At 35.1% G+C, this 26,657-nt stretch overlaps 2 protein-coding genes across 2 annotated transcripts in view; one reads left to right on the top strand and one right to left on the bottom strand.

Moving 5' to 3' along the window:
* Positions 1-26,657, bottom strand: part of LOC110451949 — a 52,175-nt gene that overhangs the window by 2,663 nt on the left and 22,855 nt on the right. The window contains exons 3-7 of the mRNA XM_021500187.1: positions 16,928-17,038; positions 7,828-8,096; positions 2,682-2,754; positions 1,352-1,541; positions 890-1,019 (exon numbers count right to left, since the gene is read on the bottom strand). Of these exons, the coding sequence (XP_021355862.1) occupies positions 890-1,019; positions 1,352-1,541; positions 2,682-2,754; positions 7,828-8,096; positions 16,928-17,038 (773 nt within the window). The remainder of the gene's footprint in view (positions 1-889; positions 1,020-1,351; positions 1,542-2,681; positions 2,755-7,827; positions 8,097-16,927; positions 17,039-26,657) is intronic.
* The window catches only part of LOC110451950, a 99,020-nt gene continuing 78,635 nt past the window's right edge, over positions 6,273-26,657 (top strand). The window contains exon 1 of the mRNA XM_021500190.1: positions 6,273-6,732. Coding sequence (XP_021355865.1) covers positions 6,610-6,732 — 123 coding nt within the window. The 5' untranslated portion in view covers positions 6,273-6,609. The remainder of the gene's footprint in view (positions 6,733-26,657) is intronic.

Below are 26,657 nucleotides of genomic sequence, written 5' to 3'. Positions count from 1 at the left end.
CAATTATATATATTCATTCAAACCAAATCAAACAAATACATGCATTCTTCGCTACCAAAATATCAAAACATATTAGGGGATTTCGTTCACAATATCAACAGAAGTTATCCACAGTTACTGGCTACAACTCTGTCCATTACACCATCTCAAAACCAGCTCACAAACTCGTTATGTTACATGTCTACGGAACGTCCGGTTAGTGCACAGCATGTTTCTGAGAGTTACGTAATGTACTTACTAAGCAGTGTATCTGTTTCAGAGATAGTTACAGTATAACTTATTTGTACATGCCTTAACATGTGACAACTATTACTATATGCTAATGTGTGTTACCTTCTACGTTTAACTTTTATGAATTATAACTTCGGTTGAGAAATATACAATTAGACAAAAAGTGTTCACAATGTCATTAAATGCTCTAATAAAGTAACACGTATCCATTGGTCGGATCCAGTGCTTATCTTGAATCATACTTTCGTCATTATGGCCTTGAATATTTATGGAGTATATCTAATCCCTCAACTTCTTATTTTCTCATCTTGTGTTACTTCTTATATCCTTGTTTATATTGGGTTTTGTTTTCTTATTGATTGAATAATTTCATTCCCTGATCACAGACACGCTGAATTAGATTTTGTGATAAAACAAGAGAAAAAACTCCTAGCATACTTGTGTAATCCTATGGACGGAACGTTATAACTTAAAAACTATCTGGACGGAATATTATAGATGTTGGACTAACAATCATATGGACGAAACATAATAATATTAAACAATTTATGAACGGAACATTATACATGTAGTACTAAAAATCTTATGGATGAAACATAATAAAACTCATGGACAAAATCATATAACTATTGTCATACGAAACAACATTTACACGTACCATAAACATGCTGTGCTCGTGGACGTAATCTTGGGACTTGGCTACTTGGGGACGCAGGTACCGTCTGGCGTTGTTAAGGTCGTCTAGATCCGAGTAACTACGGTGCATTTGGGGCAACGATGGCAGATCCCTTAATTAACGTATAAACAGCCATTAAAATTGTGAATAAGGGCAATGTATTTGAAGTTGTGTTCACAGGGGACCTTTTATGTTTGTATAATGCATTCGAATTTATATTTATATCTAAAATAATATTAATAATACACTTGATCGTAGGTATTTAGCTAGACGATAGCAATTCTCTTGAATGCATGCGCATATTAGAATTTTATGATTTGCTTACCACAGAATGACATAAATAATGGGCAGTTCACAGGATTTATCTGTATTTAATTTAACAGGTACACTTGTATTAACCAGATGGTTTGTCGTCAAAGAGCTGTTTTGAATCAGCAATCCTACCTTGGGGACATATTTCCGCCGCCCGGTACCCATCTCTGTGCGTAGGGGTTGGGGAGGTATGTTTGCGTGGACATCGGTAGCTTATTTTGGCCGAAGGTATAGGTGGTTTCCCGTCTTGGGCGCATGTGCTGGGGAGGGATCATCGGAAGAGAGCCGTTCAATGCCATCATTCGATATATAAAGGCTTTATCTATAAAATCATAATAATAAAACAATCAACGATAATCAATATTGTACACGAACTAGTCAGAATCGTTAAAAAGAAAACCAAAGCAGGACAATATTTACTCTGACGATGTGTATAGAAATACATAGAAAGCTCTTCTCAAAGAGATATACAGTATTACATTTATTTCAAAATAGTTTTCAATACAGCCTCATCATCACAGTATTACAAACTAGCACCACATCTCATGTCTATGTGGGTACGAGGCAAAACATATTTGAGATGTATGAACTGTTTTATGACAAAACTTTTTCCTGAAAATTTTAATGTCTACGATGTATGTTCGGGCTAATATTCCGTAGATTATGAATAGACTATTTTAAGCGCTATTACCATTTCATTGATTTTGTTATTTTCTATATCTCATTGTAATTACAACTACATTTAGACAGAGCCTATGAGCACACACAGTTTTATAAACTTCAATACCAAAATATATTCGTTTTACCTCCCTCTTCTTTTCTGCTCATTATCTATACAAACCGTTTACGGGCTTTATCATCATTTGACGTCCCATGCTGTTAAATCAAATAACTTTGCTGACTAAGGTGCAATAAGAAATAGTTTTACATATGGTTCTAGGATCTTTTAGATTATTTTTTTTATCAATTTTGCTTAACGTTATGTTTATTGAATCAAATGAAAATAAACACTAAAGTTAATAACATTGATATCTTAACTAAACACATTTACCGTTATCACTAGCCCGCCACGATTGTAGTTAAGAAACGAAGGTAAAAACAAACAAAGTTGTCACCTAAACTGAAGTAAACTTACCGTAATCATTAGCAGCGTTTATCCACAATTGAAGTTCTCAAAGTTCAAAATAACAAATATTGTTACCTAAACTATTGTCACAAGAAAAGCTAACCTACGACTGGAGTTCAGAAACAAATGTGTAACTAACATATTGTCACATAAAATAGACACTAACGATAATAACTAGCATTGTAAATCCTCGATTGTAGGTATGAAAAAAAATCATAGTTAATACTATTGTCACTTAAGGCACTAACCGTAATCATTAACAGCGTAAATCCGCATTAGTGAACTACGGCGAAAAGCACGACCAAGAATGTTGTCACCTTAAATAGAGACACTTACCGTAATCACTAGCAGCGTTAATCCACGATTGTAGTTCAGGAACAAAGGTCATAGGAGGTCCACGATTTAAGTCCTACAAGAGAAAACATGAGAAGATTAAAACCAGTTTTAATATAAAAATGATAACTACAACAGCACAATGTAATGCTCCTGTCACAACGATACCACAACACCGCACACGTCGATGTCATTGTTTAGTCGTCTGTTTTAAGGTGACAGCACTGTCTCTTTAATACATGAACATGTGTTGAACATGTAGTGCTTATCTTAGTTTATCGAAGAGATTCTCTTACTTCCTAAGAGTAGGTTAAACGATATTTGTGTAGAGTAAAATAAGAAGAGCAAGCACCAACTCGTCAACACACAGAAGAAATACACTGCAGTACTAACATACCAATACGAATTTTACGTATTAACGACAACACATACAATATCAGTAACCGAGGTGACACCAACACAAAAGGGAAGACATCATTAATGCCCACACAAACGTTTACCGCTCCAAAGTCATTCTATCATTTATTTTGGCGGTATTAGAAATCCTCCTCCTGTGGAAAACCCCTTACCTGAGCTGGAGATTTCAAACACATGTCGATGATGAGTTATAATTGTCTAGTCCTTTCACATACCCTTCAATACTTGACTGTCGTTACAGATAAACATGTATAATCCCAGGGTCTGTGCTAAATAAATCCATATCAGTCACTGTGGGAAGAACATCCCCTACCCACTGTGCGTTCCTACACCACAATCTGCTGTCGTCATAATGATATGCTGCGGAAGTGCTACCACTCTACCCCGAACAATGTCCCCCAGGCAGTCACTAACAAACCGCCGTAATTGCTAGCATCAAATCACAGCTATTAGACCCACGTCCGATTTTACAACACAATATATACTTACTCACCAGGGCTAAACGATTATTTAAACACCATAGTCCATGATTTGTCACCACTAAATACACACTTATCTCATCATAGGTGCTGGGGGATTACAGTTTATGAGCGGACACACAAAAATTAAATACATGATATTCCTTTACCTTATGGTTGCTGTTTGCATTTTCACACGAATATTGCAAATGTGTTGGACTATAAACAAATCTTATCCCACACAACGAAACGCTTACGACACTTTTAACCGATACCAATCTTGAATGCAGGTCAAATGCTATGTTATTTGGCACTTGTATGATCTTAACACCTCGGCGTATGTTTAAACGTCTGTGAATGGTCAGTCGTATTGGTAGATACATTTCTGACTAGGTTCCAACAGGAGATTTGTTAATGAATTAATACATTTTAATGTAGACTTGTTCAGTAATATGGACTTAAGCTTAATCAACATTAATTATGTTTATTGGTAAAACTTGTATCACTATTTTGTTATTAACTACAAACGGCAACTAAAGTCAAATTATCAGTTTACTGGATTCTAAATAACCGCCGTCAGAATGATTATGAACAAAACTCACAAATAGTGTGAAAATACAATACTATTCTATATTCTAATTAACTATATTATAGGCCAATGAAGCTGCTATACATTAGTATGTGTGAGCGGTACTAGACAATTGTACACCTAGACATACCCCTGTCATCGCCAAAACACGTGTACAATATGCATGGCTGATTTATAGTGGGTATCCAATGGGCAAAAAATCCCGAACAATTAATATGTAATACATAGTCTACTATAGGTGGCTTACACCCCTCCGTAAGACAAAACATGTCAGTCAGGTTACATTAGAGTACAACCCTCCTATTCAACGAGCGTTGTGTTGTGTCCCAATATTCCACGCTTTGGTTGTTTGTATGTAGTTAGTGTTTCCGTCCTTTGTTAACACACTTGGCACCAGTCTATACCCCGACTAGGTTTATAACAAACCTCGGCATCACTTCGCAATGTAAACCGTAACCCAGTTATATTTTATTTTATTTATGTAATAAATGTAGCTCTTATATCCTATATCGTTGAACTCGTTAATTCGTATTCAAACTGATCAGTTTTGCATTGTAGATCTGTCCTATTATTACAGATATTTTACTGAAGCACACATGTCTGGAATAAGATATAAAGCTGAATAAAATTTGAAATTAATTTTATTCTCCATTATTGTCACTAGGTATATTGCCTTTTCCTGAGCATTGTAGAACTTTCTTCAGCGTAGACCGAAAGCTTTCCGATAGAGAGAATGTATGTTACCTTTGTGTGCACTACAAACGTCAGTAATATATCAGAAACCAATCCGTGCAACTCGACCCTGTGTGACATTGTAATAATACAAGGACAACCTTGGGTCAGTCTATTGTTAGCGTACGGTATGAAATACGAAAGTATCGAAATATACATTATACACCCACCTTTGGGGACAATCTATTATGTTGAAATATAATGTGCAGAGCAAACCAAATTCTTAATCTTCAAGGGATAGATTACATTTTAGTAATGCGAATTAACCATGAAGTTTATTTAAACCGACATTATATTAGTCGGTAGTGGAGGCATCAAGGACAGAGTATTATTTGCACATAAAGTGGTCATGAAGAAGAAAGCATGAAATTAGTAAAACAAAATATTCTCATAATGTCGAAATACGTGAAAATATTCGATATCTATTCAGGCGTTTCGATTTTAAACAATGTGATTACTTAACAATATAATAATTAAATGTTAACAGTGAATCTAACGCGAATACAATTTGATGTAAATGTAAGCTAAGCATGGCAGAGGATAGACTGATTCAGGTATGATATTAACTTTGTACGAACGCAATGCAAATTACATAGTTGTTGCATTATCTCAAAAATGTAATTTTTCACCATATATATACGCATTTTAAAAGACCTCTGTAACGTATACTGCGAGTCATTGCAACTTAGAATTAATCATTTAAAATATTGTAAAAATAATTAAATAAACTGTGAAATAGGTGTAGTCTAAGATAACATAAACTGGATGTTTAAGTAGCACTGACGTAACACACACAGCATATTTAGACGATCTACAAGTCTAAAGATAACAGGGATCAGGGATCAAATGTTACGACACTAAATCATACCGATAACATTGTTTCCGTTGGTATACAAATTAATGATATATAGACTAAATGTCGACCGCCAGTTATAATTAATGACACTGGACAAACGGGATTCCAGACATACAATCTTGAGCTTTGGCTAAGATTACGTAAGACATGCATGCTAACTGATATGCAATGCTTTACTCGTACGCCAGGCCGTCCATATATCCATAATTTAAAACCAGCACCGGTTATAAAATAATCATTGACAGTCAATATATTCACTTACTAATTGATTCGTTCATGTTCGATGATACCTATACTAGAAAAAGCGTTCTAGAATACGCTTGTCATTATTATTAAACTTATTCATGTTTATACCTTGTATATATCGGAGGACAATGGGTGGTTGTCTCTACATTTGTAAAACACAAAGTAAAATGATACTTTAAAATCAGACATCGAGCGACATAAGACTTAACATTGAACGGTAAAATATGTAGCCCGTACGGATTTAAACACAATTACTGAACCAAGATAAGCAAACTATCGGATTACCCCCATAGAATAGGTATCTATAATTGAATAAACGTATCTTTGTATTTACAGTTCCGTATACTGATTTGTGTAACCTAGCATGACAATATTAACACGGGATTGTTTAGGTATCGTAATACCTGGACCATCATACACCAATAACATATAATGTAGGCTTTATTTAAATCATCATGTGGGAACACTGCTATACTTAATATGTTATGACAAGTCGTCAATATCAAATACTAAACATGAAACTGCTACGGGACAATCTCATATTACCATATTAAGATACAAGTGTGATATAATTTTATTCCAATTTCGCGACTTTCTGGTGGATTTATTAGGAACTGTATTTGGAGTTAAACTATGGCGACGTTTGTGCTGGATCATCAGTATAACACGGATAAAGTTATCCCTATAGGAACAAGTATGATGGAGCTTTTTCCTCACTCAACACTGATCGCGTCTAGAGGCGAGACGACCGTCACAGTGAGTAACTATAAATAACCCTGTCTTAAGTTGTGCGTGGAACAATATTGAACTAACTTGATCACCGTATTACGTCCCTTGTTTACTTCTAGTATGATTTCATTATAATTATGTATTCAATCGTGTTTGTGACACATCTGTTTCATTTCTTTACAAATGCATTGCAAAGGTCGCTTTACACGACAAGTACAGAAGCAGAAATCTACACTGTATGATGACAGTGTTAAGACACATGCTTTTCTGTGTATTCCGGTATAACGTAAACTTGTGTACACAATCATAATCATACTGGCATCAAAAGCTTATAAAGGTATACGTGCATTTCGATGTTAGTAGGGATACTTAAACCAGTTTTAATAATGCTTAGGTACTGTCATACAATGTATTATTGGCAAACATAAAACATGTGTAATAACAAACGAGATATTTCTTTTGCTGTATCTCACGACAACTTAACACCGTTCTATTCTGGTAGGAATCTTTACAAATCACAACAACGAAACCATTTCACGTACAAATTCATCATAATTAAATATTACATGTACATTTTAAAATCGTCCAATGAAAAGAAATGACATGGTACACTGTTCGTATCAAGCACTGACTTAAGCTAAATACAATCTGAGGAATGTATGGTTGAATTTACACCTAGTATGGAGTTTTATAGTGTACATATCGATATGGGAGGTAAATAACCAATAACCATTATAGAGTAACGTTGCAGGTTTTACGTTTTTCTTCTTGTATTCGATTCAGGTAATTACCAAGATGGGAGTAAGAACCTGAAATCGCCTCTAGTTTAGGTGGAGGCACATGCTATCTTTTTCTTTTGTTGTGTCTTGTAAGTTCCTATTCCTTTTTGTGTAGGCTTTAAACTTCTCCAGTGCGTCGATGCTGTGGTATCTTGACCACATGTATCGACGCTGTGGAATATGTTATCGTGTGTTTTTACGTTGTGGTATATTTTGTCATGTACATTTATATTTTAGTATTCGTTTTATCTAGCTTCTAAGGCTAGTAACTTTTAATTCACAAGCGTATGATTGATGAACATTGTTTACAATGGAATTGTATGGGATCCTATGGTATCCCTACCTCTTGGTCTCCGAACGCATAACCTGGTTCAGTAGAACTTGGTCGGTCTTCTATATCGTCTCCGGTATTTCCTGGTCTGGGATTGGGCCAGCTGATTCCCAAGGATGTGTTAGGACGAGGTGGAGGGTGTGGAACTTTTCCCTTGGAGGTGGTTTTAGTCTCGGGTTCTGGCCAACAAATCCAGTGGTAGTCCTGCCTGGGGTCGGGGGTTTTGGAGCGTGGGTCTTTGGGCGGAGAGGGTATCGGAGTGGCGCCTGAACGAATATTTTCTGAAAAGAGAAGAAGAAAGATTAAAAAATACTTACACTATCAAGATCCATTTATTATGTAACGTATACACGTAAGTTTCCCAAGAGATATAGACAACCAGTATCTCATGAAAAAGGTACTCGGATACACTAGGGGGTGGAAAGTGGCGAGATCAATGACGTGATAGCTATAGGAAACAACACAAAAACATGGACTTAACAATATTTTCCAGTTATATTTCCTGCTCAAAAACTTCAAAGGTCAATGTCCTAAATTATTCATTTTTGATAATAGCGGAACGGCAGATAGTTGTATCATATATCAAAGGCGGCAGTGATACCTACTGATTACAAACATATATTAAACAAACTGTTTAAAAAATAGTGGTGGTTTTACATTATGTTAAAGCTCGTGTTATTCGATATGCAAAAATAAAATACAGAAACAAGAAAACCAGCCGTTGTAAAGTCTGGTAGAGGAGGGTGGAATATGATTCTTTTGTTAATGTCGGCAAGAAATGAAAAATGATCAATTTTATCAGACAGGAGATAAGAGGAAACGCCTTCTTTTTCTTTGCTCTTTGTGTCTCTGCTTCCCACGTGTTTGAGTTGGAATTACAGACGTTTGGATATTAACGGTTCCTTTCTCACACCAGCTAATATTTTATCTCTGTATGTTTTTCGTATGAATGGAGATAATCATACCTTGAGATACACGTCAGGAGACTTAACACACGGCACTGGCCACCTTTGATTGCGAATACAGCTCAATATATTGTTTATATATAAGTAAGGTACACTAACAGTGCAGCAGAAGCAATATATACAGATACAATACATTTTCTTATACATAGCATGGACAGAGGGATGCTTTTATCTAAATGGTATACTATACTAACAAATGTTTAGTCTTTGTGGTAGATTTACGAATGTTTTATTTTCGCTGTAAACTAACTTAGGAATATCATATTTTCGTAGTACACTTATGACTGATTAATGTTCGTGATGCATTTACGAATTTTTATTCTTGTGGTATACTTACGAATGCTATTTCTTCGCGGTACACTAATAAGTGGTTAATCCTCGTTCTATAAAATTTAATGATTAATCTGTGTGGGATTCTTACGAATGTTTTATCTTCGCGGTACACTTATGAATAATTAATCTATAATAACGAATCGAATGTTTCATCTTTGCGGTATACTATCGAATCTTTACAATGGTACAGTTGTATATGCTTACAAATGTTCAATCTTTGTGGTACTCATGACTTATCAATACTCGTGGTATACTTACCGGTGTGCAATGAAAGTGGTATACTTACGAATCAAGTGATTCCTGGTAAAGTGTGGGTTCATTTTGGTAGCTACATTTCCCTTAATATGAGGTATGAGTTATGGTACTTAGGTTATAATCTATACCTGTTATGTGTCAGTATATACATACATATAGATACATGACTAAAGCTTTTCTCGTGTGTTCTGAGGGTGTATATCTATTGTCTCAGTATATTATATTTTATTTCGGTATACTAAATAATAAAAAGGGTTCCATATTGTTTGATATCACTGTACACGCTTATAGCCTATCGTATTACCGACAAAAACATCAATCCATCGAACTGCGACAAAGACCAATCAAATGTAGTTATTTGGCATACATTTCATGGAATATCTAATTTCATAGCTGACAGTCAAAACAAACAATACATAAAAAGAATGTAAAGCAGAATACCCTATAGAAGTGTCTCGACAATCCCGGTGTTACTGATATGAAAACGCTAACATGATCTCATAATTATTTCATGGATGACTGCAATTAAATTATGTAACACAGTAACCTGAGAAATCCATGTATACCACTAGTATAGCCAAACACATTGCTAATAGTATATAATATATGCCGTACCATTATCAATTAACATACCTGGAGTAATAAAAGCGCTGTTTTATCACAGTTGATAAAAATGTAAATATACCAAAACTTATTGAAACTGAATCGGAAAATTGATATTGTGTTTGCTGAAAATTGGTTATTTGTTTGATTTACATTAAAATTATCTGTTCACAAAACCTACCTGCCTTCACCAAAACGTCTACTTCAGTAATATCCCAGACAGGTTGGCCCTGGTTACGACTTTTACTTAGTAGGGTAGCTTGTCAGAAAGAGTTTGAACGGCGTGGATTAAAAGTTCAAATCTGCCCAGATATGTATAAACTGTAGACACGTAGGTGTGTGTTGGCCTCAGTACCGATAAATGCAATGTATTAACTGACTTAATGCTTAGGTATGATTTGTAATTTTATGTAAATCTCGTATTTGCTTTTAATCATTTGAAGTGTTATGTAGGGTATTGTACTGAGAACTAATCGGTTTAACATGTGCACCTACCAATACGTGTTCTATAGCTGCTCATTTAAGTAACCACTTGTTGGTAACAGACGGTGAATATAAATCACTTGATCATTTGGCTGAATTCATACAAATGCTAAATACTGCTGTTACATTGACCTTTTCTGAATAATAAACCGATAAAACGGATTTCTAGAGATATACATTGTATCTACTGATTAGTGTCGGAAATATCACATTATAAGGTGAAAAGAATATGCGTGAAAACTATAAATAACAAGAAATAAAAAACTGTTTGCAGATGCAGTTAATACACCATTTAACTGCACTGCATACAGTGTAGCACTCTTTCCTGTCTAAGACTCACCACTAGTAGTAACGAAAAAAGAATGAAAAAGTCTTAGTGTTCCAAAACGTATGTCAATCACAACAAAATGGACTCATTGCTATGGATTATCAGAGTATAGACTGACTGATAAGGACTATCGGGGTATAGACTGATTGATAAGGACTATCGGGGTATAGACTGATTGATAAGGACTATCAGAGTATGGTCTGATTGATCAGGACTATCGGGGTATAGACTGATTGATAAGGACTATCAGAGTATGGTCTGATTGATAAGGACTATCGGGGTACAGACTGATTGATAAGGACTATCGGGGTATGGACTGATTTATAAGACGTATCAGTGTATAGACTGATTTATAAGACGTATCAGTGTACAGACTGATTTATAAGACGTATCAGTGTATAGACAGATTTATAAGACGTATCAGTGTATAGACTGATTTATAAGATGTATCAGTGTAAAAACTGATTTATAAGACGTATCAGTGTATAGACTGATTTATAAGACGTGTCAGTGTATGGACTGATTGATAAGACGTATCAGTGTATAGACTGATTTATAAGACGTATCAGTCTATACACTGATACGTATTATAAATCAGTCTATCCACTGATACGTTTTATAAATCAGTCTATACACTTATTCGTCTTATAAATCAGTCCATACACTGACACTTCTTATAAATCAGTGTATAGACTGATTCATAAGACGTATCAGTGTATAAACTGATTTATAAGACGTGTCAGTGTATGGCCTGATTTATAAGACGTATTAGTGTATAGACTGATTAATAAGACGTATCAGTGTATATACTGATTTATAAGACGTGTCAGTGTATAGACTGATACGTCTTATAAAACAGTTTTTACACTGATACATCTTATAAATCAGTCTATACTCTGATACGTCTTATAAATAAGTCTATACACTGATACTTCTTATAAATCAGTGTATAGACTGATGTATAAGACGTATCAGTGTATAGAGTGATTTATAAGACGTATTAGTGTATAGACTGATTTATACGACGTATCAGTGTATAGTCTGATTTATAAGACGTACCAGTGTATAGACTGATTGATAAGACGTATCAGTGGATAGACTGATTTATAAGTCGTATAAGTGTATAGACTGATTGATAAGACGTATCAGTGAATAGACTGATTTATAAGGCGTATAAACGTATAGACTGATTTATAAAACGTATCAGTGGATAGACTGATTTATAAGGCGTATCAGTGTATGGACTGATTAATAAGACGTATAAGTGTATAGACTGGTTTATAAGACGTATCAGAATATAGACTGATTTATAAGGCGTATCAGTGGATAGACTGATTTATAAGACGTATAAGTGTATAGACTGATTTATAAGGCGTATAAATGTATAGACTGATTTATAAGACGTATAAGTGTATAGACTGATTTATAAGACGTATCAGTGTATAGACTGATTTATAAGACGTATCAGTGTATAGACTGATTTATAAGAAGTATCAGTGTATAGACTGATTTATAAGACGTATCAGTGTATAGACTGATTTATAAGACGTATCATTGTATAGACTGATTTATAAGACGTATAAGTGTATAGACTGATTGATGAGGACTTTCAGAATATGGACGGATTTTATGTATCTAATATTCCTAGTTACTAAAGACGCAGCTTGCATTCAAATTTCACCATTGTGGTGTAATTGAAAATTGAAGCTTTATTTAGTTGATTTGCATTTAATAGAGATTAATCCCTTTGTCAGAATTATAATCCTACCTATAAATGTCCTACCTATGAGGTCGTGATTGTAATTTAGAGATAATGGCATTGAAGTATAAAATTCACAATATGTGTTTAAAAATCGGATTTAGTATGAATACCAAGGGTTGTAATACCAGCAATACACCCTGTAATATTGACTGCACGTGGTGTATATTGCTTTCTAGTCCTTTTTTTTATTGGGATAGAGAAATACGGCTGTATGAGGAGTTATATCTAGTAGGAGTGTTCAGGGTTTATTTTGTTGATATGTTCTTTCCAAAATTGTTTGCAAGGAATGAATTTGCAAATTTAATATGACTTTAATCGTTTCTCATTACTGGACCTTTTCACCATATTTATACATTACAACGGCAGTTATATGTTAATAAACGCAGATATAATACACCGCGAGATCAAATCTGTAAGCAGTACACACACTGTAGCTATCATGTCTATTTTAGAGAAATGATTCTATAACATGTTCCTTGACTTTCTTGAAGAACTTCAATTGTTAAACATATGCCAACTGTACAATTTCACATTGTCATGTTAATTTAGTCTGATCAAATGATTGAGAATTAATGAAAGAGAAAGGCCGTTGCTCCTTTTAAACTCATTTCTTTACAAATATCGGACTAGAATTAAAAGCCATATCAAAATTTAACACCACTGTTTGGAGCGCCACATGGATGAGTATACGATATGATCTACGTTTATAACAAAAAAGACCAATTGTTCCCTGTCGGTAAAATGAAATGACAGCGTCCTTTTAATGCCTATTCAACGTTTATTGTACTTCAATATTGAATGATAGGTTCTGCGAGAGGTGGCTCTCAAAAGACCTCCATATGGTTTAGCCGATTTAATTACTTACTGAATCAGCCATAATTCGAATATAAAAAATGACGAGAACTAGCATCTGTAATTATCACATAATAAACTCGTTATCTAGACAGGCTACATGTATTGACGTCATAATGAATGCAGCATTGTTAGGCAGGGAAGCACAAGTGCACATTTCATATTTTAACTCGTTTCCCATTTAAAGGTCTCTCCTTGTTATCCCGTTTAAAACCTATTGTATTTCCCTCAAAATAAAATATTGAAGCTGTGATGCAGTGTAAAGCACCCTATGACATACCTGTTAATAGGTTTTTGGCGAGGGTTTGATTATAACATGTACGTTACAGCATTTAACACAGTACAAGTGTCGGGAATGCACTGCTTGACATTGGCCGGATGCGTCGATTCATTGTTATAAAACAATTTCCCATTTACATGTATATACGCATAAGCAAATTGAAAGACTCTGCTCACGTGTTTTTTATATTCGAAATAATTTATTCAACTCCCTCGCGAGTTTATTTTGTTTCAATGACAAGATTATTCAAGCACCCGACTTATTAACTTAATTGAAGATTATATTTAACAAGATAATTGAAAATCAATTAACATTAATATTGTCCTTTTTATGATGCCTATTGTATCAACATAACAGACAATAGACTATTATCACAAACCTTACACTGACCGATGCTCTTCAAATCAGACAGTGTTTTAGCTAAGGAAGGGATGGAAGCCTCAGAACGAATATATTCAATGTATATAAGCATCTAAAAGTCTCAAATTATTTCTCAATTAAATAATAAATATACACATATAATTTGAATAGTGGCATTATTCCAAACAAACAACATGTGCTATCCTGTGCTAGAACTATGTTGGTGTATAACATTAAGTTGATACAGTGGAAATAGGTTATGCTATGTATGTATTGTTAACTTCCAGTAGCATTTTGAATAATCGATCAGAATAAAGTGTTAAATTTAGGTTGGTGTTATATAACGGACAACTGTATAGAAGGAAGACTTAACATAACACACATACGGGATACACTTGCCGTGTATTTTTATGTTGATTTGAAAGCCTAATTGATTTTAGAATGGGAAACTATATATACATATACGCTATCATTTACATTGAGCAAACCATTAAAGCAAACATAACGATACAGACACATACGAAACGTATTAGTATCATTCGATAGTGTATCTTTACATTATAAACTAAAAATGTTTCCAATCAATGACGTATTTATACATACCTATGTCATCATCATTAAAAGTGGGATAAAACTTTGTGAGCTGAGGTCTCTTTAGAATGGATCTCCTGTTCGATCTACTCGGCACATTAACAGGCCAAACTCCCATTGTGGTCAAAAGCCTGCAGGTACAAGGCACTAGGCCCTTTCATAAAATTCGTGCGTTTAGAAACCCCATTTCCGTCCTTGGCTGACACTGATAAGGCCGGGGTAACGAAAGGTCTATCAGACGGAATACAGACCGTCTGGGTACCGATACGCAATACACAGTCCACCATTTACTACCGTTTTGTTGAGTTAATACAATGTTTGACAGGTAGTTTGAGGCGTTGAAAGGTCTCTATTTACACACAGTTATCACCAGTCCGCATTCATCACACTGTACAGCTGCCTACAGTTCAGCACTGTGTAATCGACTTGAAATGCTTTCAATTAGGTTCACTTCCATCTGTCAATACCGTTGGTTAAAGGATTTTGAGGGAGAGATTATCTTCCCATATCCTTCAATGTCATTGTCTATAGGATACGTCAGGTGTTGGTCTCGTTTAAAGTACAGTATTTACCTACGCGGCTCATTTTCCCAAGTTGTTACACAAACACGTGCTACCCCAGTCCCCCAGACATTGTTACAACAGAATACACTCATCCTCTTAGGTTTCAGGTATTTGTGTGTAATTCTCAATATAAACTGTATACGAAGACAACATTGGTGGAAGGGTATTGACTGATGTTAATAACACATGGGAATGACATGAAATAACGGTCCGTAATTTAAATCTGTTATTGCAACAAAAATATAATTTAAGTATTTGCAGAATGTGACTTACCCATTGTCTTCCACCAATATAATTTCAAAATTAAACATTCGGAAAAAGCTGGAGATCGATGTATGGGTAAGTAGATTAGGTGACTTATTCTCTGTTAATATATCTATAAGCATTTGCCGAAGACATAGTGGCGGTTATGGATTAAGGCAAACACTGAAAGCATTTTAAACAATGTATACACAGTCCACCATTACTAAAACACTGTTTAAACCTATAATCATATTATCCAAGCAAACGATGAAAGACAAATTACTTGCATATACAGTTATATGTGTTTAGGTTTTTAATCTAAAACACAGTAGAAGTATTATTTAAAACAATAACAGCTGTATTATTACACAAAAGGACGACTGCTAACTACTATAGAGCTAGTGGTTTAATACTACAGAAAAAGTACATAGTGTACTATAGGATAAGGTTTTCTTGATACTTTCATATCGGAAATGCTCGCGATTTTCACGCTGAGTAAATTAATGCGAAAATTCACCCCCTCCCCCCCTTTTTTGAAAAGCGAAAGACTAGTCAATCACACTTCTGTATTACAATTTTTCCCAATACCAATTAATGATCAGGTCATGACTGTCCTTGTTTGTAATAGTTCCAACAAATTAACAAAAGTCCCTACAAACAACGTTTTATCGACAGCTCTACAAGTAACCCAATAGAGTCATTATCCAAAACTTTTACAAGCGTTCATGTTACTATTTAATAATTTTCACAGTTGTATGGTGTCCCAGATTATTCCAGAAGTGGCATTAATGAAATATGGATAAAACAAGAATAAAAAATATCGTTAAAGTGTTGAGCATGCTGTCCGCGTCTTCTATAAAAACCTCTGCCTTTCCACTCTTTACCTTAATCCAAACTAAATCTAAAACTATGGCAAAATATCAACAAAGGAAAAATAAAAATTGAGATAAATGAAGGAACTCTAGGTGAATAAGACCAGGTGTTCCGGAAGGGTAAGCGTCTTCTGCTTAATCGACGACATCCGCCATGTAATATGTGAAATCTTAATAATGTCACGTCCTCGTAACGTGGCCCAGGGATGTTACAAGGCAAACGTATGAGCATAATGTATTTTATCTACCTTCATATCACACACAGACATAACATATTCCCAAATGAGTTCATGATGGCGACAATTAAACTTTGGAATGTTTATTTTGAAAATCATGATATTTATAGGAATTTGCCAGGTTTAAGACGTCCACCATTATGGGGAAAATGCAATACTGTTACCATACAACGAAAACTACAATTGGGTTTGTTTTATACTTATATATTCAAAAGTGCCTATTCTTCAAAAACACTGTGTTGTGAAAGTAACAGTTCTGAAAGGATTGATACATGAGTTGTCGTAAATGATCTGAACCTGGTTTGGGAGACTATTTGTTAATATAAAACCAAACAAGGGTCGCTGTCCATGAGATGACCTAACATAGACAATAAGACTGTACTTACCTACAAGTTCACTAGAATCCTGACTGTGTTTCTGGTTCTGCAGTTGTTCAGTCCTTGCGTGAAGAGAATCAGCTGCGTTCAATATATTGTACATATAATGCTGGGATGGATCTGGAAGAAAATAATAGGAATATATAATATCTTTTGCATGACTAATTTCACGTATTTGCTTTTCTGATATGAAGGAATTTTGGGCTAATGTTTAGGCAGATTTAATCACCTAGTTGTGTACATGGGATATTCAAAGGATTAAAGCTTTGAATAATTTAGGGACATCGCTGCTGAAACGTCGCCATGCTTCGGCAAGCTTATCGGCAGTTTACGTAACACGATGCCATAATGTTTATTTTTATAAATAGCACTGTAGCATTTTTATCCAAGCAACTCCATCATAGATATGATATCAAGGTATATTGTAGTCTTCCTTAAAACACGTATGAAAAACAGGCATTTTAAAATTTAAAAGACATCTAAAAGTGTCAACCTTTTTTTGGTTTAGGTACCTAAAGTGTGTCAAACGTTGTAGGGTGTTAACTGTTGTAGGGTGCTAACTGTTGTAGGGTGCTAACCGTTGTAGGGTGTTAACCGTTGTAGGGTGCTAACCGTTGCATTATTCAGTGAAGGTGTTTATCCAACGATTGATGCATCATCAGTCCTTCCCTATCCTCGATACTCTTACATCCTAGGAATATGTCATAAAAAACAACAACATTAGTGTGCTCCATCTTGTGGATGTAAAAAGAAGACTAGTATGATCCTTTGTTACACATCCAAAGAATCTTACGGCAGCGTAACGGTAAAATTGACTAGCTTTGAAGTTGGTTGTTACTCCTCTGTAATCGTCACAGGACAGGTATCAGCCTAGCGATTGGTCAGGACATGTCAACAAATAGCTAGCCTTGTTCCTTCAATTTTTCTATGACATATTCCAGGGGTGCAGAGAGCGAGGATGAGCTCCTGGAATGTCGAGAATGTTCTTCTCCAAAATAGACTGTTTTTCTTATTTCTTACATCGTATTTAAAGTGGTGACTAATTGACAGTGTAACACACAATCATGTCGTGTATAAAACAAAAGAAATAAAACATTTGCATGACAATTTATGCATATAGGATTTATTGCAAATATATTTTTATCCACATGTATAGCGCTCTCAGGTTTTTAGATACATTTTTGAGCATAATTTTGTATGCAGGTTAATTCAAAGATTACCCAAACTTGTTTTAATGCAGTTTTGTACTCCGGAACATGTGTACCAAAATGTGTCATTCATGGTCACATAAATGTGCCTATCATGTTAACTTAAGCACGATTTATGTGATGCTACTTTACATTCTGTATAAACTGTAACCATCTGTTAATACTGGGTTCGTGCCTGTATGATGTAAGGCGTCGTTTGGTAATAATACGAAATGTGGTGCCCAGGCTTACCTGTCGGTATAGGTAGCTGATAGAGATGATCTGCTTGTTAATTAAGTTATTGGCTAGAAATATCAAGTAGTGAACAACTACCCAAAAATGTCCATGTCATAGCTCTGTTATCTTCTATTTCACACCTGTATTAGCTGCTGTACCTGTCAATCACTCAGCAGGTGGGTAAGGACAGAAGCTTCCAACAGTGAATAAAACATATGCCATACCTGGTGACCCCTTTGTAGGAACTATATTAACATAAATTTATAATGATATGTCTGAAGGCCAACGCTAGAAATGAAAGATATAGAGACGGTTGCTATGATAAATCTAACAATTCTAATTCACACAGTGTACGCTTTAGAAATACTGGGGGTTACATCACAGCGTTATTGTATATGTGGTTAATATGACGCTATCACAGCGTAACAACAGAGCCTGGTAGCATCTGAACAAGATGGAACTCATTTAAATATTCAAATTGGATTATATTTATTGAACAACGGTATAATTCAATCATAGTCGCAACAGATAAACACATTTTAAGGTTGATAATGTAGTCTCACAAAAGATTGACGTAATGAACACATAAATATTAAATGAATGAATAAATTAAGTCAATGAATAAATAGGCTTTAAGGCAGTAAACCAAGGAAGCCTATTAACAATAACGGAGTATAGTTTAACACATGCCAACTCCTTTTCAGCTGTTTGGTTCTATGAATAACACCCAAGTACCAATGTTACATGTTTACGGTTTTGATCATAGAGTAATTTTATTTTCACAAAATAAAACACCTTTACATTCTACTTTTGATGCTACTTACCGTTGGAAGTGAGATATTTCTATTTTCCATATAACAATACTGGGTAAGCATTGTCCCACCCATACACATTTCAAGCTTTGTTTAATGTTTGTTTTGGTCTGTTTACTCTACATAATGTCATCAGTTTTAAATCTATATTTTCAAAATGTCCTCACATTGATTATGGACTTGTCTGCCTCTGAATAAACATACATAAGCACAGAGCAAATAAAGCCCAGTCGAATAGCCTAATCAATGAAATAACATTTTTAATTTGACACCCAGTATTCAAAACTTCGTCATTGAAATACATTTTAAATCTGCAGATAAACTCAACGTTCTTCAAACAAGCTTCCGATCGGTTATTAAAACGTACTTACTTTAAGTGCAGAGGGGGTGGAAATGATTGAAATGAACATGTGACACGTTTGAGGATACCTCAATTGTAATCCCTTTAATATGGGCCAGCTCATCAGAACTCGTTAGTATTGTTTGTTTGGTCCACATAAACTAGACAAACGTAAAGGCATGCCACTTTCGTACCTAGTTTTTTTCCTCCAGTGTAATTTATGTGACTCCCCCTAGTGTACTAAACTAGACGTCAGGGTTAGTCTCACTCTAGTGTACTAAACTAGACATCAGTGTCAGTCCCCTCTAGTGTACTTAACTAGACGTCAGTGTTAGTCCCCTCTAGTGTACTTAACATGACGTCTGTGTTAGTCCCTTCTGGTGTAGTTAACTAGACGTTGGGTTAGTCCCCTCTAGTGTACTTAACTAGACGTCAGTGTTAGTCCCCTCTAGTGTACTTAACAGGACGTCTGTGTTAGTCCCCTCTAGTGTACTTAACTAGACGTTTGTGTTAGTCCCTCTAGTGTACTTAACTAGACGTCAGTGTTAGTCCCCTCTAGTGTACTTAACAGGACGTCTGTGTTAGTCCCCTCTAGTGTACTTAACAGGACGTCAGGGTTAGTCCCCTCTAGTGTACTTAAGTAGACGTCAGTGTAATTCTCACTCTATTGTACTAAAGAAGACGTCAGTGTTAGTCCCCTCTAGTGTACTTAACTAGACGTCAGTGTTAGTCCCCTCTAGTGTACTTAACAGGATATCAGTGTTAGTCCCCTCTAGTGTACTTAAGAGGACCTTGTGTTAGTCCCTTCTGGTGTAGTTAACTAGACGTCAGGGTTTAGTCTCACTCTAGTGTACCTAACTAGACGTAAGTGTTAGTCCACTCTAGTGTACTTAAGAGGACGTTGTGTTAGTCCCTTCTGGTGTAGTTAACTAGACGTCGGGTTTAGTCTCACTCTAATGTACCTAACTAGACGTCAGTGTTAGTCCCCTCTAGTGTACTTAAGAGGACGTTGTGTTAGTCCCTTCTGGTGAAGTTAACTAGACGTCGGGTTTAGTCTCACTCCAGGGTACCTAACTAGACATCAGTGTTAGTCTCACTCAATTGTACTCAACTAGGTGTCAGTGTTAGTCTGCCTCTAGTGTACAAAGCTAGAAGTCTAAAGCTATTCCGCTGACACAACATTGACAAATCTTACACATACAAGTATAAATACACTTCAGAGGTTTCCAATGGGAAGTAACTCGAATTGTACATACTTTACATTTTATGTTGAGTATGCCAGGACCAACAGCTAGTCTAATATGACACTGTTTGTTTAATCAATCACTAAATACATTGAATTGAAACAGTTGCTTATAAATACGAATCAACGTTTTAAGATATTGTATATCAAAATTACTCGTTAAAAAGCAACGAAGGGGAAGACACCAACTATATATATATATATATAGAAGGCAGAAAGGCCTAGCGGACGATCTGAAAAATTTGTTTTTATTCTATATATATATATATATATATATATGGATACGCTTCCAGAAGACGAAACTCTTTATCTGTTTATACTGGACAGTAGTGTACCGTTGCAATTATTCAGTATTTTTAGTTTATTCGAATTAATTCAAGATAAGAAAATGTTATATTAGCATAATCATATACAATATACAATAGCAATATAATTAAGTTTATTATTTATATTTATAAATTTTAAGATTGTAGATAAAATAACGAAATTGTATCGTCACAATGTCCTAAAACCAATGAACCAGATTTAAATAAGTTATATTTATCCATACATGTTTAATTTTTCGGCCTCCCTGCAGTCAGTAATGGTTTATTCTCTGTCTTCTCTAAAGGTGATGTAAAGAAACCAATCATTGTATGCTGAGAATACCAGTATCCCAATGCACGTGTAACGTAAGAGGTGGCTTAAAGGCCCCTTCAGAAACCTTGGATATGTTACGGTGTTATACACTAGTAATTCGTAAGCAATAAAGAAACCAGAATTCAGTCAATGTTTTCTTTTCTCTCTAACATGTACGTAGTCAGTGGCGTTTCCCTTATGTAGTGTACCCATTAGAACATAATTGGCTTATATTTCGTATATAGAAATTCAGAATTATTAAATTAATACGCACATACAGTGTACAATGATACAGTTTAATTATTATTTTTTTTTTATAATTCTTGATAGAAAAGTTCTTTAACATTGCACATTGCACATCTAATGCAAAAGGGAATTTATAACAACGTTTAAACAGCAGCCTGCGTCATTATAATGGTCTTACCACTAACTCAGTAAGAAAATATCAAGCTACCTCAGCAAATCAAGATACCATCGTGAGAGATTTAAGAATCAGTAAAGAAATTGTGCCTACCTTTTGAACGTCCGGATCATTACGAAATCAGATCTTGACCAACCAAAATTATGTATAGGACTGATTTACTTTAGAAATGCTTTGTCATCACATAATCCCGGGCATATGCAATAGAGTGTGTCACCTGTGTGAGGGCCCAATAGGCCAGACGGCCATGACTACCGGTCATATGTTGTAACAATACACGGGGCAGTCTTAATGCTATGCTCGTATTGATGTAAAGTCTGAGTAATCAAAGCCTGTCTAGAGATTTATTGTGAAATGAACGGACATTTTCATTTATGTGTCACGGAAAACGTATATATGTGATCTAAAGCGAAACTTAATTGACACGTTATAGGTAAATAGCAACATTGTGTGTGTTTTAGGTTGTCCATATTTGATAAAGTTTTACAGTCAAACAAAGTATGGAGGCGAGTATACATAGACAGTTTATACATTCAGTATACTTGTTGAAACTTATTTAGTCCGCAGTCTTGTGTAGGTTTATAGACAGCAAGCACAGTATGCACAGAACTACACGGTAACCTCAAACGAGAAACTGTAATTGTATCTTAATCAAATGTTTATGTAATCCGTACAATACAACCATCTGGTATGTTATAGTAAGTTTTAGCTACAAATAATGTGTAATGCATATCATTAACAAAACAGATTATCGTGTTATATGGAAAAATGGTACATAACAAAGACATCTTTAAGAGACTTAAGTTATATCACAATACAACTTGATCCAGTGTAGTTACCAACCAGGCCATACAGTTCCTAAACTATCGTTACCAACCAGAAATTCCAAGTCCTTAGTTATCAGCCAGCAACTACCAGGCCATATAGTTATCAGCCTATCGTTACCATCCAGAAAGTTCAAGTCCTTAGCTACGAGCTATAAGGTGCCAACCCACAGTTACCAATCAGTAAATACCACAAACTGATACTGACCAGCAATATTCCACCCATAGTATTAGTTATAACCCTGTAGTTACTTGTACTAACAAGCAATTTACAGTTCACTGCTAACAATCCATCGTAACATAAAATATATGAACTCAGAAAAGATAATTCCTTTGATTTCCATGTTCGTTAATCATTATAGGTATAAACATTTCATAACTCAATACTACAAAAAAATCCACTAATACATACATCATAATGAAATTTAGGAAGGGAAGTATTCATACCGATTTGGAAGCACCTGAGGGAATCCTTCACATATACCAGTACTGCATGTAATGAGGGTACATGATCACACGTCCTAATAGCACGCCTGCTATTGATTCATATAGGTAAGCTTTATATACATACAAATACATACCACATAAAACCGTTGTTATATATCTATAACACGAGTTATCAGTCATCAAGCTAGCTAGGATTTAAGTTGCATATAAAGATGTCAGATGTCAACTGAAATATAACATGTTTGCATCAATAACTCAAGAAACGCCTGTGTATTGTCAGGACAGGGGATCAACTACGCCATCACACGTTCCGTAGGCTTGTAAACGTAACTGAGGAATGATAACCCCTAAATACATATAAAATATTGCCGACAATGTTTGACTTATTCTGAGTTTTAAAGTCATTTCACATAAGCATCTTTAACAAAGCAGGGCGTTTTTGATCAAACAGATGTTCCTCTGACGGGACACCGGTTCAAAACAGCACCAATCGTGTTTACTTAGCAATGTCTCGTATTATACTGAACAATCCTCATATACCAGACTAACGTGGTTATCCTCTTGCTTTATAACCTAATAATGTAATCCTGGTACACTATATGTTTCTGGCATCATCTTGCTTTATCAGTGAGTGCTGATATTCCACCAGAACACAATCCCCAGTAAAGCTTTACACAAAGAACAACTGCAGTTTGAGCAAAACGAAATATCAAACAGCTCGGTCTTGATTGACTATATTATCATCAACATGAAAACAAAAGGCCTGTAGGTCCTATGATGCCAAAAGCTTCTTCTACAAACTAGACGAAACAATAGCTGCGGTGAAACCTTGTAAGCAGACCTACCTGTGTAGATTTTGCACACCTGTCCAATACTGACGTTAGCACTCCAGGTACATCCAAGGCTAACACCTGATATACGACCTACCCACTCCTCTGATAATAATACATAATTAAACTGCGTCTGAAACACTACCTTCTAGTACCATAGAAGCTATCAGCCACGAAGAGTTAAATGGACCACGATAAATATGATTTCCCTGACCTGCACCTGTTTAGTAACATATCATACTCCACTGCACAAACATCATAATGTAGATCACTTATATCTCGTGCGATGTTTGTATCATATAGTACTCCCAAAAAACAAGGTACTATAAGTCTCGTAATTATAAACCGACACTAGTAACATATAATACTCTCCAAAACAAGGTACTATAGGTCTCGTAATTAAAAACCGACACTAGTAACATATAATACTCTAAAAACATTCGGTAGCTCACGTATATCTCGTGCGATGTTTGTATCATATGGTACTCCCAAAAAAACAAGGTACTATAAGTCTCGTAATTATAAACCGACACTAGTAACGTATAATACTCTCCAAAACAAGGTACTATAGGTCTCGTAACTATAAACCGACACTAGTAACATATAATACTCTAAAAACATACGGTAGCTCACTTATATCTCGGGTGATGTTTGTATCATATAGTACTCCCAAAAAACCCAAATGTACTATAGGTCTCGTAACTATAAACCGACAGTAGTAACATATAATACTCTAAAAACATACGGTAGCTCACTTATATCTCGGGTGATGTTTGTATCATATAGTACTCCCAAAAAAACCCAAGGTACGATAGGTCTCGTAACTATAAACCGACACTAGTAACATATAATACTCTTAAAACATACGGTAGCCCACTTATATGGCGTGTGATGTTTGTGACATACAGCCTTCTCCAAAACAAGGTACTATAGATCTCGTAATTATAAACCGACACTAGTAACATAGAATACTCTCCAAAACAAAGTACTATAGGTCTCGTAATTATAAGCCGACACTAGTAACATATAATACTCTAAAAACATTCGGTAGCTCACTTACATCTCGTGCGATGTTTGTATCATATGGTACTCCCAAAAAAACAAGGAACTATAAGTCTCGTAATTATAAACCGACACTAGTAACATAGAATACTCTCCAAAACAAAGTACTATAGGTCTCGTAATTATAAGCCGACACTAGTAACATATAATACTCTAAAAGCATTCGGTAGCTCACGTATATCTCGTGCGATGTTTGTATCATATGGTACTCCCAAAAATCAAGGTACTATAAGTCTCGTAATTATAAACCAACACAAGTAACATATAATACTCTAAAAACATACGGTAGCTCACTTAAATCTCGTGTGATGTTTGTGAGATACAGCCTTCTCCAAAACAAGGTACTATAAGTCTCGTAACTATAAACCGACACTAGTAACATATAATACTCTCCAAAACAAAGTACTATAGGTCCCGTAATTATAAACCGACACTAGTAACATAGAATACTCTCCAAAACAAAGTACTATAGGTACCGTAATTATAAACCGACACTAGTAACATAGAATACTCTCCAAAACAAAGTACTATAGGTACCGTAATTATAAACCGACACTAGTAACATATAATACTCTTAAAACATACGGTAGCTCACTTATATGGCGTGTGATGTTTGTGTAACGTATAATACTCTCCAAAACAAGGTACTATAGGTCTCGAAATTAAAAACCGACACTAGTAACATATAATACTCTAAAAACATTCGGTAGCTCACTTACATCTCGTGCGATGTTTGTATCATATGGTACTCCCAAAAATCAAGGTACTATAAGTCTCGTAATTATAAACCAACACAAGTAACATATAATACTCTAAAAACATACGGTAGCTCACTTAAATCTCGTGTGATGTTTGTGAGATACAGCCTTCTCCAAAACAAGGTACTATAAGTCTCGTAACTATAAACCGACACTAGTAACATATAAAACTCTAAAAACATACGGTAGCTCACTTAAATCTCGTGTGATGTTTGTGACATACAGCCTTCTCCAAAACAAGGTACTATAGATCTCGTAATTATAAACCGACACTAGTAACATATAATAATCTCCAAAACAAAGTAATATAGGTCTCGTAATTATAAACCGACACTAGTAACACATAATACTCTAAAAACATACGGTAGCTCACTTATATCTCGTGGGATGTTTGTATCATATAGTACTCCCAAAAAAACCCAAGGTACGATAGGTCTCGTAACTATAAACCGACACTAGTAACGTATAATACTCTCCAAAACAAGGTACTATAGGTCTCGAAATTAAAAACCGACACTAGTAACATATAATACTCTCCAAAACAAGGTACTATAGGTCTCGAAATTAAAAACCGACACTAGTAACATATAATACTCTCCAAAACAAAGTACTATAGGTCCCGTAATTATAAACCGACACTAGTAACATATAATAATCTCCAAAACAAAGTACTATAGGTCTCGTAATTATAAGCCGACACTAGTAACATATAATACTCTAAAACATTCGGTAGCTCACTTATATCTCGTGCGATGTTTGTATCATATGGTCCTCCCAAAAAAACAAGGTACTATAAGTCTCGTAATTATAAACCGACACTAGTAACATATTATACTCTAAAAACATACGGTAGCTAACTTATATCTCGTGTGATGTTTGTATCATATAGTACTCCCAAAAAACCCAAAGGTACTATAGGTCTCGTAACTATAAACCGACACTAGTAACATATAATACTCT

This window comes from Mizuhopecten yessoensis, unplaced genomic scaffold (assembly GCF_002113885.1).
Source record: "Mizuhopecten yessoensis strain PY_sf001 unplaced genomic scaffold, ASM211388v2 scaffold6307, whole genome shotgun sequence".
Lineage (NCBI taxonomy): Eukaryota > Metazoa > Mollusca > Bivalvia > Pectinida > Pectinidae > Mizuhopecten > Mizuhopecten yessoensis.
The sequence above is the reverse complement of the archived record's forward strand: the minus strand, read 5'-3'. Positions and strand labels throughout refer to the sequence as shown.